Genomic DNA, 19589 nt, shown 5'->3' on the forward strand with positions numbered 1-19589 from the left:
TGGCCTGGAATATAGTATTTGTACCTGGATAGAGAACTGGCTAAAAGATAGACTACAAAGAGTGGTGGTAAATGGAACATTTTCTAATTGGACCAGTGTTGTTAGTGGAGTACCGCAGGGCTCTGTACTAGGTCCCTTGCTTTTCAACTTGTTTATTAATGACCTGGAGGTGGGCTTTGAAAGTACTGTTTCTATTTTTGCAGATGATACTAAATTGTGCAGAACTATAGGTTCCATGCAGGATGCTGCCACTTTGCAAAGTGATTTGTCTAAACTGGAAAACTGGGCAGCAAACTGGAAAATGAGGTTCAATGTTGATAATTGCAGGTTATGCACTTTGGCAAAAATAATACAAATGCAAGTTATACACTAAATGGCAGTGTGTTGGGAGTTTCCTTAAATGAGAAGGATCTAGGGGTCTTTGTAGATAACAAGTTGTCTAATTCTGGGCAGTGTCATTCTGTGACTACTAAAGCAAATAAAGTTCTGTCTTGCATAAAAAAGGGCATTAACTCAAGGGATGAAAACATATTTATGCCTCTTTATAGGTCCCTGGTAAGGCCTCATCTGGAGTATGCAGTTCAGTTTTGGACTCCAGTCCTTAAGAGGGATATAAATGAGCTGGAGAGAGTGCAGAGACATGCAACTAAATTGGTTAGAGGGAGGGAAGAGTTAAATTATGAGGGTAGACTGTCAAGGTTGGGGTTGTTTTCTATGGAAAAAAGGCGCTTGCGAGGGGACATGATTACACTTTACAAGTACATTAGAGGACATTATAGACAAATAGCAGGGGACCTTTTTACCCATAAAGTGGATCACCCTTTAGACTAGAAGAAAAGAACTTTCATTTGAAGCAACGTAGGGGGTTCTTCATAGTCAGGACAGTGAGGTTGTGGAATGCACTGCCGGGTGATGTTGTGATGCTCATTCAGTTAATGACTATAAGAGGGACTTGGATGATTTTTTGGACAGACATAATATCAAAGGCTATTGTGATACTAAACTCTATAGTTAGTATAGGTATGGGTATATAGAATTTTAATTAAAAGTAGGGAGGGGTGTGTGTATGGGGCTGGGTTTTCATTTGGAGGGGTTGAACTTGATGGACTTTGTCTTTTTTCAACCCAATTTAACTATGTAACTATGTAACTATGTTTTTATTTATCCAGTTATTATTAAACCATCTTGGAAGTCTTCCCTTGACCTCTTTTTCTTAATTATGCATAAATAAGCTTGAAACTAGCATTAGCGCCTCTTTGCTAATATTTCTAACCTCGGCAAAACAAAACGATGTGCATGATAACTTCACATTGCAGAATACTTTTACCAAATCTGATTTTGAATTTAAAGACACTGGACAACCAGGGGACATATAGATTAATCCAAAAGGAAAACCACCAGCACACCCTGGCCTCTCAAAAAATATAGGTCCAAGGGTAACAAGGGTCGGCACCCTCCAATGAATGTAGACTAAAAGGAAAAACACTGGCACTCAGGACTCCATGCAAGTGGGCCAGGCTCTGCGTGTTTATTGCAAAGTAGTAACATTTAAGTGGGCATGTCTGATGAAGGGGCATGCCCCCAAAACATTACTACTTTGCAATAAACATGCAGGGCCTGGCCCGCTTATAAAAGAGTTTGTTATTTTTAGTCTTCATAAAATACATGGTAGATATGTTATTGTTTTAAGTTTGTTTATAGAATCTATACTGTGGAGTATTAGAGACTGGCACTAAACAGGGACACACCACACACTATGAACAGGGTTTACAAGGGGTTAAAATGCACCAGGGTATAAAAGTGGGAGAAACATGAACAAGACAACACTGCATAAGACTTTCTGTATCATTCTGCAAGTTCTCAACTTGGAATAACATGGTGTGCAATTGGTTGTCCCAAATACATGCAGGCAAAGGAGCATAACAATAAAAAAGTCCTTTAATTATTTCATATTCATTCTTTTTTGGGGTAAAAACATTTATATAGATGTAAATATAGGCACAGAAGGAATTAAACACACTCTGAGATCATCTTGGAATTCTCAGGAATGTGAAGCAACATGGTATTTCCTTTTGCTTAAAATATTCTACTAATTAGCAAAAAAACAAAACAAAAAAAACAACATTACATATAATCACTTATGGCATTTCTTAAATCTGCAATTTTTAATAAAATTCTTATTATCTATTACCAAGATTTTCAATAACAATATAAAATAAAACATCTTCTCACTCACAATGGAAAGGAATATTAACTTTATTATACAGTATGAAAATAGGAGATATGTACATAATATATTTCTCATTTTGCTGCAGATATGGAAAAATGCCTTAAATGTCAAGATAACGAATGGCCAAATCAAGAAAGAACCATGTGCTGTGAGAAGCAGGTTGAGTTTCTTTCCTATGCTGGTGATTCCTTAACCCTAGCCTTTATTATCTCATCTGTAATATTATTTATAACAGCAGCAGTTATACTGGGAACATTCATTTCATTTCAAGACACTCCAGTTGTGAAGGCCAATAATCACAGTCTGAGCTTTATTCTCCTTGTCTCCATCAAGTTGAGCTTCCTCTCTGTGTTTCTGTTCCTTGGCCGTCCTGTTGTTATAACCTGCATGCTCCGACAAATCTCCTTTGGAATCACATTTTGTATAGCTGTGTCTTGTGTTCTGGCCAAGACCCTTACAGTTTACATTGCATTCAAAGCCACTAAGCCTGGGAGTCCCTGGAGAAGATGGATGGATATAAAATTGGCAAACTGGCTTGTTTTTATTTGCTCATCAATTCAGTGTCTGATTAGTCTTATCTGGTTGGTCATTTCACCCCCTTATGTGGAGAACATTCTGTCTGAACCTGGAAAAATCATCATTCAGTGCAATGAAGGTTCAGTAGTTGCCTTCTATATTGTCCTCTCCTACATGGGATTGTTGGCATCTATGAGCTTTATTGTAGCTTTCTTAGCTCGGACATTACCGGACAGTTTTAATGAGGCCAAGTACATCACTTTCAGCATGTTGCTCTTCTGCAGTGTTTGGATCACAATGATCCCGGCCTATCTGAGCACCAAAGGCAAATACATGGTGGCAGTGGAAATATTTGCCATTATCTCTTCAAGCTGTGGCCTTCTCTTCTGTATATTTCTACCCAAATGTTACATTATTTTATTCAAACCAAAGATAAACACAAAACAATATTTATTGGGAAAATGTAATACATAGTCATTTGCTGATGTGGGAATAATTTTCCAAACAAATGATTTTTAATGATAAATAATGTATTTAACTGTTTGTGTCAGATTGCAATAACAATCATAATGCTGAAAGAAAAAAATGAATTCCAAAATATATTAAAATATGCCTAATGATTAGTTTCATGAAACATTTCTTTCAAAATCGTGAATTCAAACTATATGTCCATTCTTTGAGTCACGAGAAGGAGTTATTCTTTGCTTTCTGGGAAGCCATGATAAGGATTTCAGGAGGGAGGGGCCTGTTTTTTCATAAATGATAACGTCAAAAATTACAATCTCTGTGTGTTATTTAGACCAAATGAAATAAATCTGCAATAGTAACTTTAACTTTTAACAATTCCCTACCAATTTTAAATTAAAAGCATTTGCATTTTGCATCTTCTCCTATTTCCTTGACATCGGCTCTGCTCACATCTCCTGAAACCTCCATGGCCAGTGGCCGTCCTTATGTGAAAACAAAGCCGGGGACTGTTTAGTACCAGAACTAGTGCTCAGAAGAAATAATACATGGGGAGTGGGACCAGGCTTAAGTGGAATAAAGATCAGTTCAATTTTTATTAGGTTCATTTTGAGGTGGGGTTGACGCATTCAGTTGAAGAGTTTTAGGAGGCTGTGGTGGCATAGCAATAATAAGAAGCCTAATAACCTGATGATATTTTACTAAACCTCTCTGTTCTAGCCTTAAAGGCACAGTAACACCAAAAAAATTAAATTGTTTTAAAGTACTGAATATAAATATAATGTAGTGTTGCTCTGCACCCGTAAAACCAGTGTGTTTGCTTCAGGAATACTACTATAGTTTATAAAACAAACTGCTTTGTAGCCATGGGGACAACCATTTAAGCGAGAGGAGAAAAGGCAAAGGATACACAGCAGATAACAGATAAGCTATGTAGTACACAATGGGATACTGTGTATCCTGTGCTTGAATGGCTGCCCCCATGGCTACACAACAGCTTGTTTATATAAACTATAGTAGTACTTATCTGTTATCTACTGTGTATCCTGTGCTTGAATGGCTGCCCCCATGGCTTCACAGCAGCCTGTTTATATAAACTATAGTAGTACTTATCTGTTATCTACTGTGTATCCTGTGCTTGAATGGCTGCCCCATGGCTACACAGCAGCTTGTTTATATAAACTACAGTAGTACTTATCTGTTATCTACTGTGTGTCCTGTGCTTGAATGGCTGCCCCCATGGGTAAACAGCAGCTTGTTTATATAAACTATAGTAGTACTTATCTGTTATCTACTGTGTATCCTGTGATTGAATGGCTGCCCCCATGGCTACACAGCAGTTTGTTTATATAAACTATAGTAGTACTTATCTGTTATCTACTGTGTATCCTGTGCTTGAATGGCTGTCCCCATGGCTACACAGCAGCTTGTTTATATAAACTATAGTAGTACTTATCTGTTATCTACTGTGTATCCTGTGCTTGAATAGCTGCCCCCATGGCTACACAGCAGCTTGTTTGTATCAATTATTGTTGTGTTTCTATAGCAAAATTTACTAGTGCAGGACAACAGAACATGTTATTTCCATTCCTTTGAAACACTTTTATTCTTTAATGTTACTGTTCCTTTAAGACTCCTAAAATATTTTCTGATTTTGATAAATAATAATTACAGATAATTACAGAGATGAGTGCTAAGTTCTATAATTCTAAATACTCTAACTCTACATCATCCTATATAAATATTTTGTATTAATGGTAAAGCAAATTTATTGCAACGTTCTGCTGCACATATTACCTGGTGTAAATTATTACGATTTTGGACAAAAGAATTCCCAAACCATGAGAACATTCTCTATAACACCAAAATAAAAAGTCTTTAGAATTTCTGATAAAACGTTACATTTCTGCAGTCGTCTCAAATAACAGAGATGCTGCCTAGTCGTCTTAGACTGTGCTTAAATGGGTGGATCACCTTTAAGGTAACTTTTATTATGACATAGAACGGCTAATTCTAAGCAACTTTTCAATTGGTATTTATTCTTTATTTAATCTATATGGAATTAATGGGTTAAAGGCTGAAGTATAATCAATAAATAGTAACCTCACATAATTTCCAAGTATCTTGTCCATATGGTTAAGTATAGAACGTAAAACAAAAGAACCGATAAGCAAATTGTAGTGGGTCAACATTACAAAGGGACAACAGAGTAGTAACGTTCTTAATAAGACTTTCAAACACTGTCATACCCATCAACGTTAATTCAACAGGCCGGAATTCATTCAAACCTGAAGGCTTATTATTCTTAGGAATCAGATTTTTTTAAAACAATTAGGGGCCACAGATTGAGCCAAAGGCTTATCAAAGATAGATGTCAACTGATAAGACAAGAACTGCAACAAACACCCGGAGGTACCATACAGCCCCACGCTTTCCTGATCTTAACCATTTGCAGCACCCTATGAACTTCATGCTCTGCAGTAGTGATGTCTTCCATGCTCTTCATTAGCAGCCAATAATCTTCATTAAACCCCTGACTAGTATCTATACAGCCGGCCTGACAAGCCTCAAAACAGGCATAAAACCCATTAAGTTTGTTGTCAAACATGGAGTCAGCACATACAGCCTCTGCAGACGTACTTTTAGGGAGTTATTTAGTAAAGTCCAAATGCCAAAAACTTGAGTTTTTGTTACTATAAAATCATATTTTTTATGATTTATTATACTCCGATGATTGAAAAAGTATGAATCCGAAAACACCCGGAAACAGGTGCACTGCATAGTGACGGCAAACTACTAATACAAATCCATACCTAACTGTAGCTCCATTGTATAACCCATTACAGATCTGACCAGTTGGCAGGCTATAATGGACTCCTCAATGTGAAGAAGCGATGCACTCACTGCCCTATCAAACACTCAAGCCTTACCCCTTTAACAAAATGTTTTATAGTTCAGAACATGAAAAAGTGTCCAAAACCATGCAAAAATCACAAACAGGTAATGCTTGGAATAATATGTAGATCTAAATCGTGATGAATACATTTTTTCACCAGTCATGAATTTGTGGCAAAATTCCGCATTTCGCCATCTGCAAATTCTTTCACAAAACGAAAAAAAAATAGAAAAAAAGAAAAAATACCATTGACTTTAATGCTTTTGGAGCGAGAAAAATAGTCACATGTGTAAAAAATTGGCACGCATAAATAAAATTTTGACAACAATGTGTTTTGCAAATTTTTTGCCTTTTTCCTAATATTTTTGCAGTTTTGCTAATTTTATGACTAAGCAAAATGGGACAGATTCGCTAATCACTAGATATAAATTGATTTACCAATGTTCCTACTTGTTGAGTATCAAATCATGATGCCTTTCCATTTCACTGGGTCAGATTGATTGCAATTATAACCAGCAAGGTGGAGAATTCAGGGCAGTGTCAGCATACAAACAAACAGACAACAGCCCTTGACCAATACTGCACTCTCCAACTTGACTGCACATTAACTAGTTCATCCGTCTGATAACAACACCACAAAATAGCTTGTTGCAATTATCCCCTTTCAAAGTGCCAACTTGGTGACAGCACCAGACTGTCTAGCATGGAGGGGTCAACCATTGCTATCATTCAACAGGGGCCACCTGCAAGTCGGGCCTTAAACCTGTGGGGCTAGAAGCATTCCTGTTCTCATCTTGAAACTTGAATCGGAAGTGATGTGAGAGATGTACCAGTGCCTGCATTCCACACCTCATTCTATCATTAATGTCCATTGTATAACCAATAGATTGTGGGGATTGTTCCACTCAGAAGCGTGGCTCTTTCTCATTGGAAACAATTAGTTGGGGGCCACCTTGGCAATGGCTTCCATTTTCCAGGGGAGGCAGAGCCTGGAAGCCCCCCAGGATCTTGAAGTTGCCGACCTGGTGTTGCTTCTTGTTGTTTGTACCAGGGTATTTGGAACCTAGCTGCCTCACCCCATATTTTTGTTATTCTCCCCTTGTCTCATTGAGCCTATGAGATGAAGGTTATTTCCATGTGTCCTCCTTCTCTTGACCATTGCTCATGGCATTCAAATCTACTGGGACTAGTATTGTGCCAGAAAAGTGGCTGCTCTGAAAGGTCAAAACATCAAAGTTCATATTGAGTGGCCCCTCCTCCAAGAAGGTCACTGGATAGTAACAAGGCTGGGCTGCCCATCTTGTGTGTTTATTCTGTGAATATGAGGAAATAAGGACAGAGCAGTAACAAGGACTTTAAGATAAATATATATTCTACAGGAATGGAAGATAGAACAGAAACTCAGATGTTTTGGTCTCAACAAAAGAGCTTAATGATCAAGCCCATCTTATTGGAGGAAGTAGATGTAAATATAGACTTAAATGGGCTATTGCCTGGTGGTGGATTACAGTGCCAGCCAGGAGGAAAAGCCACTGATAGTAACCAAAACCTCAGTGCATACTGTAGAGCAGTCTGGAGGAGTAGCAGCCATTATATATGGGATTCTAGACAAGACTGCAATAGGATTAATGGTACAGTATGCAAATGAATGCCAAAGAGACCAGCTAAATACAGAAGAGCTGTAATCACTACTTCTCTCTCCATGTTATCAATCTCTACATTTATAAAGTGGAAGAGGCGTTTGGTGATCAACTAGATCAGAATTATTTGTCAAAGTATTATATTAAGAAAGTATATATTTTGGAAAGCCCTAAAAATGTGGTTTAAATTTGAAAAAGGTGGAAATCCCCTTTAAAAATTATTTTTCTGTATGTGCAATGGAGAACTTTTGGATATTTTAAAAATATGGCTATTTTTCTTAAAAAAATAGATCATAAACCAAAGATGTTGGCTCCTCATTATTCAAATAAAGAGAATAACTAATAAATAAATACACACATGTTGATCCTCATTCATCAACTCTAAATTTTGAATTTAGGGGCAGATTTATTCACTTTCTTTGTTTTTGTTTTTATTTTACTCTTTAAACAAAAGAAGAAATATTTTTTTCATCAAAAGAGACTTTCACATTTATGTGCATTACAATAAAAATTCAAATAAACATTTTACTAACTTTTTAAATCAATATCCAATAGAATAGAATTCTACAGTTATGATGAATTATACTTATTTACAACACCACAAATCAGGCAAACACATTTAGATTAAAAACCCATCAGAAAAAAATGCTTTAGTGAATAAAAAGAGCAAAAAAAAAGAGAAAGAAAGAAGCAATAACAAAAAAGTCAATTTGTGAATTTGACTTTTTACAGATATGAAAAAATCTTCTTACTTCTATACAATATTGTTATTTAGTTACCAATGGAAAAAATGATCATTAGTAAATTTGAACCAGTGTGTAATTCATTCAGAAATTGAAAACACAAATATATTAAAACAAATATTAATTTACAGAACAATCAAACAAGGCCCTGCAATAATATTATATTGGAATAAACATATTAATATAATTATTGCTCATTATAATAATTGAAGTATTTGCTAGTAATAGCTGAGGATTTTCATGTTTTGTTTCCAAGTAAACAAGATCTGTGGTTCATTTCAGGTCTAAATAAAATAATGAAACATTTGGGCAGAAATATACAGGCTAAAAGTCCAGCACTTGAGGTCAGTATGGCAAATATCTCCACACACACAGTGTTTTTGCCTTTGGTGCTCAGATAGGCCGGGATCATTGTGATCCAAACACTGCAGAAGAGCAACATGCTGAAAGTGATGTACTTGGCCTCATTAAAACTGTCCGGTAATGTCCGAGCTAAAAATGCTAAAACAAAACTAACAGCTGCCAGAAGCCCCATATACCCAATAACTGAGTAAAAGCCAATAGCTGAGCCCTCATTGCACTGATTGATGATGGTTCCAGGGTAAGTGTGAAGGTCCAGTTCCTGAAAGGGAGGAGAAATGACCAACCAAGTCATGCAGATTATTATTTGAATGGATGAGCAGAACAAGACTACAGAATTGGACAGTTTGACTCCCACCCATTTTCTCCATGAGCTCCCTGGCTTGGTGGCTTTGAAAGCAACACAAACCATGATAGTCTTGGCCAGGAGAGAAGAGACAGCTATGGAGAAGGTGATTCCAAAAGTGATGTTACGCAGCATGCAGGTTATATCCACAGGGCGACCGAGGAACAGAAACACACTGAGGAAGCTCAGCTTGATGGAGACAAGGAGGAGGAAGCTGAGGCTCCTGTTGTTGGCTCTTACAATGGGGGTGTCCTGATATATAATAAAAATCACCAATATGAGGATAGTTATAAGAATAAACAGTACTGGTATAAATGACAAAAATACAGAAATCACATCTTTAGAGAGCGATAGAAACTCTTCCGTTTTTGCAATACACTGATTCCTGTACTCATTAGGCCACCTCATGTCTGGGCATCTGAGGCAGTTTTCACTGTCTGTATAAACAAAAACAAAACAATAATTCTTTGACACTTAATTCTTTGACACTTAATTATTTGACGCTTATGGACATTAAGGGGCAGATTTACAAAGGGTCGAATATCGAGGGTTATCTACCAGAAATTTGTTAGGAAGCCTATGGGGACCTTCCCCATGGGCTAACATTGATGTTCGGTAGGTTTTAGGTGGCGAAGTAGGGGGTAGAAATTTTTTTTAAAGAGACAGTACTTCCACTATCGAATAGTTGAATAGTCGAACGATTTTTTCGTTCGATTCAAAGTCGTAGTCGAAGGTCGAAGTAGCCAATTCGATGGTTGAAGTAGCCAAAAAAAACCTTTGAAATTCAAAGTTTTTTGCATTCAATTCCTTCACTCGAGCTTAGAAAATGTGCCCCTAAGACAGTAGATGGCAACTACAAAAAATAATTTGTACTGGTGAAACATTTGCCTTCCCCCCCCACAGTAATTTAGCACCTGCTCTTAGTTGTCCAAAATCCTCCTTGGGGACTAACTAAAATAAAGGTTGTTAAAACCCTTTAGCCTTTAGTAAATAGAAGTCTTACAATTTGTTTGAATCTCTACACAACAGATTACAGCAGTGAGCCGAGTGCAGTGGGTCAAAGTGCCAGAATAAGTCTGTAGGTTCGATGGAATCAGACAGAATTGTAATTGATTTTCTTGAATTCATTCTTAAAGGGGAAATATACTACCCTATAGTAAGTTGGATTATATAGAGAAGGTGCATAAACATGATCTGAGCTTTCAAAAAATCTTTTTTTTTAAACAGACATATCTGATTCCACAAATTGAAAGGAAACTATTATATCCTGTTTGTCATCACAGGGACCATTTCCCCACTACCTTAGACTCACAGATTCCTGCAACCTGCACCTTTTTCCATTGGAAAGTGAAGTTCCTCTGCTCTCTATCTCTGTTGAAAGTAGAAGTATGTCTAAGTCAATTCACAGTGGAACAAGGTGAAAGAGGAGTTGCATGAAACTGTAAGAAAAATTGGATTGGGGGCTGGTCCCAGCAATGACCCAGACATACTGGTTAACATAACACTTAGGTAGATTTATCAAAGAATGAAGTTAGAGGCTCCACAGACCGCAGAGTGAAATACCGCCTCTCTCCATTCATTTCAATGGGATTTTTAAAGGTGTATTTATCAAATGGTGAACTTTCAATAATAATAATTATACACCTTTAAATATACCATAGAAATGAATGGAGAGAGGCGGTATTTCACTCTGTGGACTGTGGAGATCTCTAACTTCAGTCCTTGATAAATCTAACCCTATGGGTATCGTAACATGATTATGTATTTTGTATGTCATTCATTCCCATGGAAGTACTGTCACTACGGGGCAGTTGCCTTTTAGAGACCTGTAGCAGAAACTGAAATCTCAATAAAATATATTCAAACAAAGTTCAGTAACAACAGAGCAACACAAGACATTCTACCTCCATGATTTAAGCTTGATTGCTCAAAATATTCTTTGATAAAATGTATAAAATCACAGTGCAGTTTAATAATTAAAACTAATATCTTTTCTTGCACGGGTTACTACTTAGACTGTATTTTTTAAGCCCTGGCTGGTAAAAATGTTCAACGCGACACCTGAGAGAGTGACAAAAAGTAGGAAGAAGTGGGCAGCAATACGAAGCCTCTGAAGAAGTCGCCGACGAAACGCGTAAGGCTGTGACATCACTGGAGGGAGCCCGGTTGGGAGAACACGAGGAGAACTCTGCAGGCTGGTTTCTATACCCCGCGGATACAGGAACTTGTGTGCCAACATCAAAGGGACAGTCCCAACAGGACGGAGCATAATTACGCTATTTTAAAGAGATGCCATGTGAGTGCATTTTTGTTTCATTCATTTTTAAATAAAAAAGGTTTTACACTATTTTGCTGCCACATATCACTCAACAGCTATCCAAGGAGGGAAGCTGAGACAGTCGATTAAAAATCTATTCTCATGCAAACGGATCATTTATTTACATGTGAACGAAATTATATGTTCGTGAGTACCCACCTAGAAATCCAATAAGGAAAGTTTGAAACCTCCCCCTATCTACAATATAGAAGGTGGTGGTGATAACTACAAGGGTTCACATATACGGGTGGTAATTCTAACCTACCCTTTAAGCACAAAAGTGGTTGAAACAATATTACACTATATGCTTTTCTTTGTTTGTCGCCCCTGTGCCTTTGGCGCTGGCTCTTTTTTTCTAGATACTGTGACTTTGGACTTGAGCGGATACAGGTGTGAGCCGGATAAGGATTGTGGACATTGCTGATATTTTTCAGGACTCATATTCAGTTTGGTAAAAATGTTGCTTGATGCCAGTGTTATTATAAAATTATTGGAAGGCCTGCAGTTTGTTTTTTTTTTGTTTGTTTTTTTAGGAAACAGAATCTGCAATTTTTTGGTGGCAATTTTACTGTATTTAGCATCAGAATATTCCACTCTATGGTTCCTACCTGTTTTTTTAAGCCCTGTCTGGTAAAAATGTTGCTTGATGCCAGTGTTATTATAAAATTATTGGAAGGCCTACAGTTTTTTTTTCTGTTTTTTTAGGAAACAATATCAGCAATTTTTTGGTGGCAATGTTACTGTATTTAGCATCAGAATAGTTCCATTCTATGGTTCCTACCAGTTTCATTGGAGATCTCTCCTTCAGAACATCTGACACATCGATAGCAGCAGGGCTGGAATCCATGTTCTAGTGCCTTCCTGTAACCAGTCTGGCAATTGTCTACACATTGAGATCTTGGCATCTGCAAATACAAGTTACATTGCTCACACAATCACACAATTGTGAGGCTGTGTCCATACTCTTGCCTAGGATGCACTGACATATCTGACTTGCAACTGCAGAGTAAGGGTGTCACCAATCCCTGTCGAGTCAATCATTGCATGCATCAAGAAAAGAGGTCTACATTTTAGGTGAATATTTTTGAAACATTACATTTTTGATGGTAGACGTACAATGAAAAAAATGGTACATTAAAGAAGGGTGATTGTACAAAGGTGAACATGCCCTTTAAGTGGTCTGCACAATGTCCTGATCTCAACTCAACTGGACACTTCTGGGGTGAATTGACATGCTGATTGTAAGCAATGGCCCAAAGTACCCAAACTCCTTAACAATCTTGTCAATGAATTCAAGCAAATCCCATCAATGGAGATGGTTATTCTTGTAATTGACTTGCACTTAAGCAAATGAGCAAGTGGAAGCCTCACTCCCAAAAGACAGAGAACTGTTCTGCCCATGGTATGCAGAAAAAACAGTCTCAAGTTCACTTTTGAAACCTACTCAAAGTAAAAGATGCAGCAGAAAAAAGTACATTAGAATTTTTAACCTGGGTTATACTTTTATTTGGTAAAAGAACATTGGGCAAATAATACTATATATTCTGACAGTGTTAAACTGTTTCTATAGATACTGGTTTCTTTGAAAATATCTGAAGAAATAAAGGATTCTGACCGTTTTATTCTTAATTTTCCATGGAATGGCATCTGGGTCGATTGTTAGTTTATAATCTGAAGTTGCTGATGGTATGAATCTGCCAAATCTGCCCACATATGATATTTGAAATGAATAAAGAAAGAAGTAGATAATATATCCAGTGTTTATCTCTCCTCTTCCATCAAAAGAAATATTTCCCCCATACTTGGTTTGGTAGTGTTTTTTCTTCAAAAAATGATGTAACTGTTAAGAGATGCAGTGTATTCAGAGGAGTAAAATCTTTCCTTTAAAAAATGTTAGCGGTTTTATTTTACTTTTCCATTAAAGCTCTCTCTTTCTCTCTCTCTCTCTCTAAATATACATATTTAGAGAGAGAGAAGTCATGTAGCAGTCAATGGCAATTGTCTGTTTTAAAACTGGAAGATCTTTCTTTGCTTCATAGTTACAGAGTGTTTTTGATGCTGGCGTTTGTGCAATAACACAAAAAAGTCCTAGATATCATGTGACATATAGTCAAGTTATTTGTGACTTTTGTGCCACTTTTTCCCATTTGTGCTTTTTCAGTTCAGATCTATTATAACTATGACGACTGAAATTCTTGGAAATTAGTTTATTCATGGTTTAAAAAACCCTCTAAAACCACTGAAATGCAACCAATAAATAGGCCTCTAATTGTCCAATGTTGTCTATGAAATAAAAGATATCCTCATATAACACTAATATTGATAAGCCTCTTAAAGGGAAACAATATCCCCCTATTTATACTCATTTCTGGAAGTATTTGCATATCAGATTAAAAAAATCAGACTTTACATGTGCAAAACATGGTGAAGGTTTAATATGAACTTGCACAAAATGTTGGACATTTTTTCTGTAATCTCGTACTTGTAATTGTCTGTTTTCTGAGAATATATAACAGGTTTGAATATTCACCTGATAACGATAATGAGCCTTTCTGTGTTTCTCTGGTGATTGGTCACTTAGGGAGGTGAGCATCTCATCAACTGCCTGGGACATAATATCAACTGCCAGGTGCACATGGGGAGACAGTGTATTAAGAAGAGTTTTGTTCAGAGTCAAAAGAGCTTCAGTGATGTCCTCATCAGTACATTGAGAATGAAATGTTGCATATAAATATCTATAGATTGAATTTTTATATTGGTCCTTTGTTTCACACTTAAATCTTACAAACAAAAAATCTTCAAGTAACTTATCTTCTGGATTATAATAAGGATGGATACTCTTTACAAATTCTATTATTTCATGTGAATCTTTAGGATATACAGTATATTGCTCAAATATCAAACTGCCATCAAATGCAGCTATGATTGGTCTCGCAATGTTTCCCATAATGGATGCAGATGGTGAAAGAATCAAAGTCTTTTTAATAAGTTCTGCTCTTAGTTTTGCTAATATGGTCATAGTTGATACAGACAGTTTCCCACACAGTACAATAACATTAGTAGTAGATTTTTTAATAACTTTATCCATCCTGTGAATAAATGTATTGTCAGATAAATCCTGATATCTATAATCAGTCATCCTGACAGTGAACTCAACACAGATACCTTCTTTAGAAAAATAACCTGACAGCTCTTGGAGTTCTTTTTCCCCATTGTCATCATCTAATCTTACAATTCCAACCCATTTCCACTGAAAATGTTTCAGTAATTTGCTTAAAACAAAGGAAGATCCACTAAAACCTTGTAACGTTCGAAAAAAGTACGGGAAGGCGACTCTGTCTCTGAGAAGACTATCTGGGGCTCCGTAACTGATCTGTAGAGTTGTAAATAAGAGAAAATTAACAGTTAAGCTATATAAATATACTAGTGACATTTCAAGCATGTTCATTTTCAGAGGGTAGTTCCCATTTGATCTTATATTAAAGAAGTGAATCAAACCCAAAATAAATAAGTGCCTAATAAAAGAAAACATAATGCTACTTTTGCTCAATCCAGATTTCCCCCCTAGTTTGGATCCCAAAGCTTTTGCAAGATGGCGACAATTTAAAGGTAGAGATACTGGATTAGGCGATTTTCTTAAGAATGGAAAAATGATCTACCTAGCCGCAAATCAAAAAATCTGGGGTTCCTGCCCGAGGGACCCATGGTGTTATTACCAACTACATAAATAATAATTAAATCCATTCGATATTAAACAAGCTGAGATTCAACCGACAGTGTGGGAAAACATACTAGATCTCAATAAACCACCGAGTAGACCTATCTTGTCAGCATATAAACTTTTATTATCAAAGAAAACCTTGCTCCACCCAAACTACTTCGAAGAATCTGAAAATGAGCTTGGGACAAATCTAACCCCTTGGATAAGAACAAAAATAATGACAAATGTACATCAAACCTCCAGAGCCTCATGTGTAAGAGAAATGCTAAATAAAATCACAATTAGGTGGTATTACATGCCTGAAAAGCTTCATACAATTTTCCCTTCAACATCAGAGAACTGTTAGAGATGTAACTCTGATGTGGGATCTTACAAGCATATATGGTTTACATGTCCCACAGTCACCACCTACTGGAGTAAAGTGTGTAATCGGATAAATAAAATAACAGTTTCTATGATACACCACTCCGACATCAATTTGTTACTAGTCCATTTTGACAATAATAGGAATGCCATGATATCAGACAAGCTAACTCTCCATCTCCTCCATGCAGCTATTGCCATGATACCTAAAAAATGGAAATTAGTAACAGCACCCTCATAAATTGAATGGTGTAACCTAGTGGAAGATACTAGGAAACTAGAGGAAATCACGAATATATCACATAATAATATATCACAATACAAGTAGGTTTGGAAACCTTGGACAGATAACTGGAAGTTACTATACTTAATTAATCTTTATAAAATCTTTTGGCTACCATTGTACTTGCTAAGTATAACGTTTCACACAAGTCATATAGAAATGACTCATTGTTCACCTGACTAAACAAAAATATGTATTTGTTGTGTATGAAACTCATCCTGCACTCTCACCTTTTTATTCTGTACCCCCCCCCTCTTCTTCTAACTAAAATTAATAAAGAAAGATTTTGAAAAAAAAACAAAAAAGAAAACATAATGCTGAGCAACCTTCCAATATACATTTAATTAAAAATTCAATGCTTTCAAATTGCTCTTAAAGGCACCATTTGCTTAACTCCTGGTTATTACTTTGTAAGCTTTGGGCCAGACTCAGTTCAGTGAGAAAAGATTCAATCTGAGAGTCAATTCAGGAAAACTTATAGTATCTCATGGTTTATCACATGAAAAATGTATTGAAGTCTATAGAAAAATTGTAATTAGGAAAAAAAATTATCCTCAAATTTAATTTCATAGATGAGTTTTTATGTGACAAACCATGATAACTTTTTCTCACTGAATTGAATGTGGCCCAAGTCTTATATCAGGGTAGAGAATAGAACTAGAATAGAGAATAGAATAGGACAGACACTACTTTCAATATCATGTCAGATTATATCAGTTTAGGGAAGAGGTCCAGGTGCACCGCCCTGAACCTTCAGCTGAGGGAGCGGATAACCGTTTGTAGAAAATGAGCAGGCACTTCTAGGAACCAATCTTCCAAGCAGACATTTTCAATTAAAAAGTATTTATTTATTGAGGAGCACTAGGACACCGCCTAACGCGTTTCGTATCAACAGGATGCTTAATCAAAGGCTACGTAGCCGTATGCCTATGATTAAGTATCCTGTTGATACAAAACGCATTAGGCTGTGCCCTAGTGCTCCTCAATAAATAAATATTTTGTTATTGTAAAAATATATCTGGAACGGTCTAATTCCTAAGACGGACGAATGGCTAGTGTCAGAGGGTTGATATTTGTTACCCCCGCCCTCTATGAGGCCATAACGCTATAGGGCCCAAGGCAGGATGGACTATAAGGGCTTATGGTCAACTGTGGACAATGGTCACTCATATAACTTATACTAGGCCATACAAATAAATCATCTCCACTCTGTTACTTAGAAGAGTGTCAGCATAGTGTCAGCATGTCTCTTATGCCCTTTTGCAGAAGTGTTGCTCAATAACTGGCTTTACCATAATGGCTATGTTTAGCTAACAGATGTCTACGAAGCTATGGACAGTTGGAACCAGAAATCTCTTATGTTGCAAAACTGCACATCTTACAGGAATGTACAAATATATATGTCAGTAAGTCTCCTCGCCAGACCATGTATGGTATTTCCATGAACCCCTTGTCCCAATTACTGTAAATGCCTTCTGAAAGCAATATAACGCCTGGACCAAGAGGTGGGTCTTTGGTAAGTCCTTGGGTGACATTCTGTGTGTTACTCCAACAGCTTACCCAGACAAAACTGTTATGTTGTATTATGTATGAATAAATTGCCTGACTATTACTAAAGGTTTTCCTTTACTGAGTTTTGTCTTACACAAGGTCAAAATGGTACTACTAAAAATACCATCAATTTTTAACTGAAAAAGTCTGCTTGGAAGATTGGTTCCTAGAGGTGCCTGCTCAATTTCTACAAACGGTTATCTGCTCCCTCAGCTGAAGGTTCAGGGCGGTGCACCTGGACCTCTTCCCTAAACTGGTGAGTGTTTTTCACTTTTGAGACCTGGAAAGATTTACCGCCTCTACCCATCAGTGTTTATGATTCTAATGCTTAAAAATTATGGGGAGTCCACATTCCCATTAATGAGCTACAGTATCTGAGTTACATGAAATTTCATGAATTGCTTGCCTGATAGATAGAATGCTATTCCTGTAACACATGTCATCATCTGTGAGACTGAATGGCAATCTTACCCTATCCTGTCTAATAAGCAGATCAGTGAAAGTTGCCTCCCAGGATCCAATCATCCCAGGAGCCACACAATAATGACTTCTCACTTACTTGCCTACTAAATTATTTCCTTAAATGGGCTCCCTTCATTTTTACCTCCACCCTCTGCAGCCTGGACTTAAAGGGGTAGTAAACCTTGCTGCACTGCACTGGTCAACCAAACTCAGTTCTTGCTAGACTAAAAACCTCAGAAAAATGTAACATATCATGTCAGGTTAAGCCATGATGGGAGCTGAATTCCAGCAACATCAGGGTTATATTCCTAAAGCAATATTGCACAATAAAACTTTTCCCCAAATCTCCACAGCCAGTGACTGCTTTAAAATGCAAAACAATCCTCCAATCCTGACAATACCTGCTGATCTGTATAAGTCTGGATCCATGTTCTATGTTCCTGCATTAGGAGTTGGAAGCATTAAACACATTTTCCCAGCAATCGAGCCTGTCCTTTATCCCCATTTCTGATTTCAGTGTCATATAATGACATTTTAAAAAATTACACAAAAATCTCTGCATGTAAGGTAAGAGCAAGATGACTGACATACTGCTGGAAATTGGCCAATTATTTTGCATTTATAATGAAACTTTTCAGTAGAATTCTCACTAGTGAATTTTCTTGCATTGATAATTACATGTTTTTGGAACTTCTATAGAAAACTAGGGGGCGCAGTGGGACGGTGTTACAGCTGAGTTTACATCCCCTTTAAACATAGTGGTTGAAAACATAGGAAGTTTAATAAGCTAAAATAAATTTAGAATTTAAATTATTCTATTTTTTTCCCTTGTTTCTTTGTGGCTAGTGATGTGAATTTGTTCAGCAGACATGGACTCGCCGTGAAAAAATTCACAGCAACAAAAAAGTCACTAAGACTTGAATGCATTTGCAAAAAAGTTGCCAAGACAAAAAATTCACCATAAGAAAAAATGCCTATTGACTTTAACACATTTGCAGTGAGGAAAAAATATTGTATTGCCTAGTGACTTCAATGCAATTTCAAAAATTTTCACTGTGAATTTTATTGCAGTTTCGCTAAATTTTTGGCAAAGTGAAATGAGACGGATTCACTCATCATTATTTGTGACTGTTTTCTGTAACTTGCATAATGAATGGCAGCAAGATTAAAGTTCTGATTCAGTATTGCATGTATGCAGATTTGTAACAATAATTCCAAATGTGGTGGATGTGCAGGGCCCTGATAACAATATGAAGACATAGGGGCCGATTCACTAACTTCGAGTGAAGGATTCGAAGTTAAAAAACTTCGAATTTTGAAGTATTTTTTGGGCTACTTCGACCATCGAATGGGCTATACGACCTTCGACTACGACTACAACTTCGAATCGAAGGATTCGAACTAAAAATCATTTGACTATTCGACCATTCGATAGTTGAAGTACTGTCTCTTTAAAAAAAACTTCGACCCCCTAGATCGCCATCTAAAAGCTACCAAACTCAATGTTAGCCTATGGAGAAGGCTTGTCTAACTTTTTTTGATCGAAGGATATTCCTTCGATCATTGGATTAAAATCCTTCGAATCGTTCGATTCAAGGATTTTATTGCTCGATCGAAGGAATAATCCTTTGATCGTTCGATCGTACTATTTGCACTAAATCCATCGACTTCGATATTCGAAGTCGAAGGATTTGAA

The 19589-nt window shown here is 36.8% G+C and overlaps 2 protein-coding genes across 2 annotated transcripts; one reads left to right on the plus strand and one right to left on the minus strand.

The window, feature by feature from the left end:
• Window positions 1–2317: 2317 nt before the first annotated feature.
• LOC121400435 (vomeronasal type-2 receptor 26-like) lies at window positions 2318–3169 on the plus strand (the record flags this gene model as incomplete). The annotated part of the gene is made up of 1 exon (XM_041583542.1): window positions 2318–3169. A coding segment is annotated over exon 1 (852 nt), but the record flags the coding sequence as incomplete, so codon positions are not given.
• A 5559-nt stretch (window positions 3170–8728) lies between these two features.
• On the minus strand, window positions 8729–9694 carry LOC121400440 (vomeronasal type-2 receptor 26-like). The gene has a single exon (XM_041583552.1). The coding sequence runs from the start codon at window positions 9602–9604 to the stop codon at window positions 8729–8731; it is 876 nt and encodes a 291-aa protein (XP_041439486.1). The 5' UTR covers window positions 9605–9694.
• Between the last annotated feature and the right edge of the window lie 9895 nt (window positions 9695–19589).

This window comes from Xenopus laevis, chromosome 1L (assembly GCF_017654675.1).
Source record: "Xenopus laevis strain J_2021 chromosome 1L, Xenopus_laevis_v10.1, whole genome shotgun sequence".
Lineage (NCBI taxonomy): Eukaryota > Metazoa > Chordata > Amphibia > Anura > Pipidae > Xenopus > Xenopus laevis.

What these genes read in the sequence shown, in the direction of transcription:
- LOC121400440 (XM_041583552.1), bottom strand. Translation starts at nt 9,604, where the DNA reads ATGAGGTGGCCTAATGAGTACAGGAATCAGTGTATTGCAAAAACGGAA.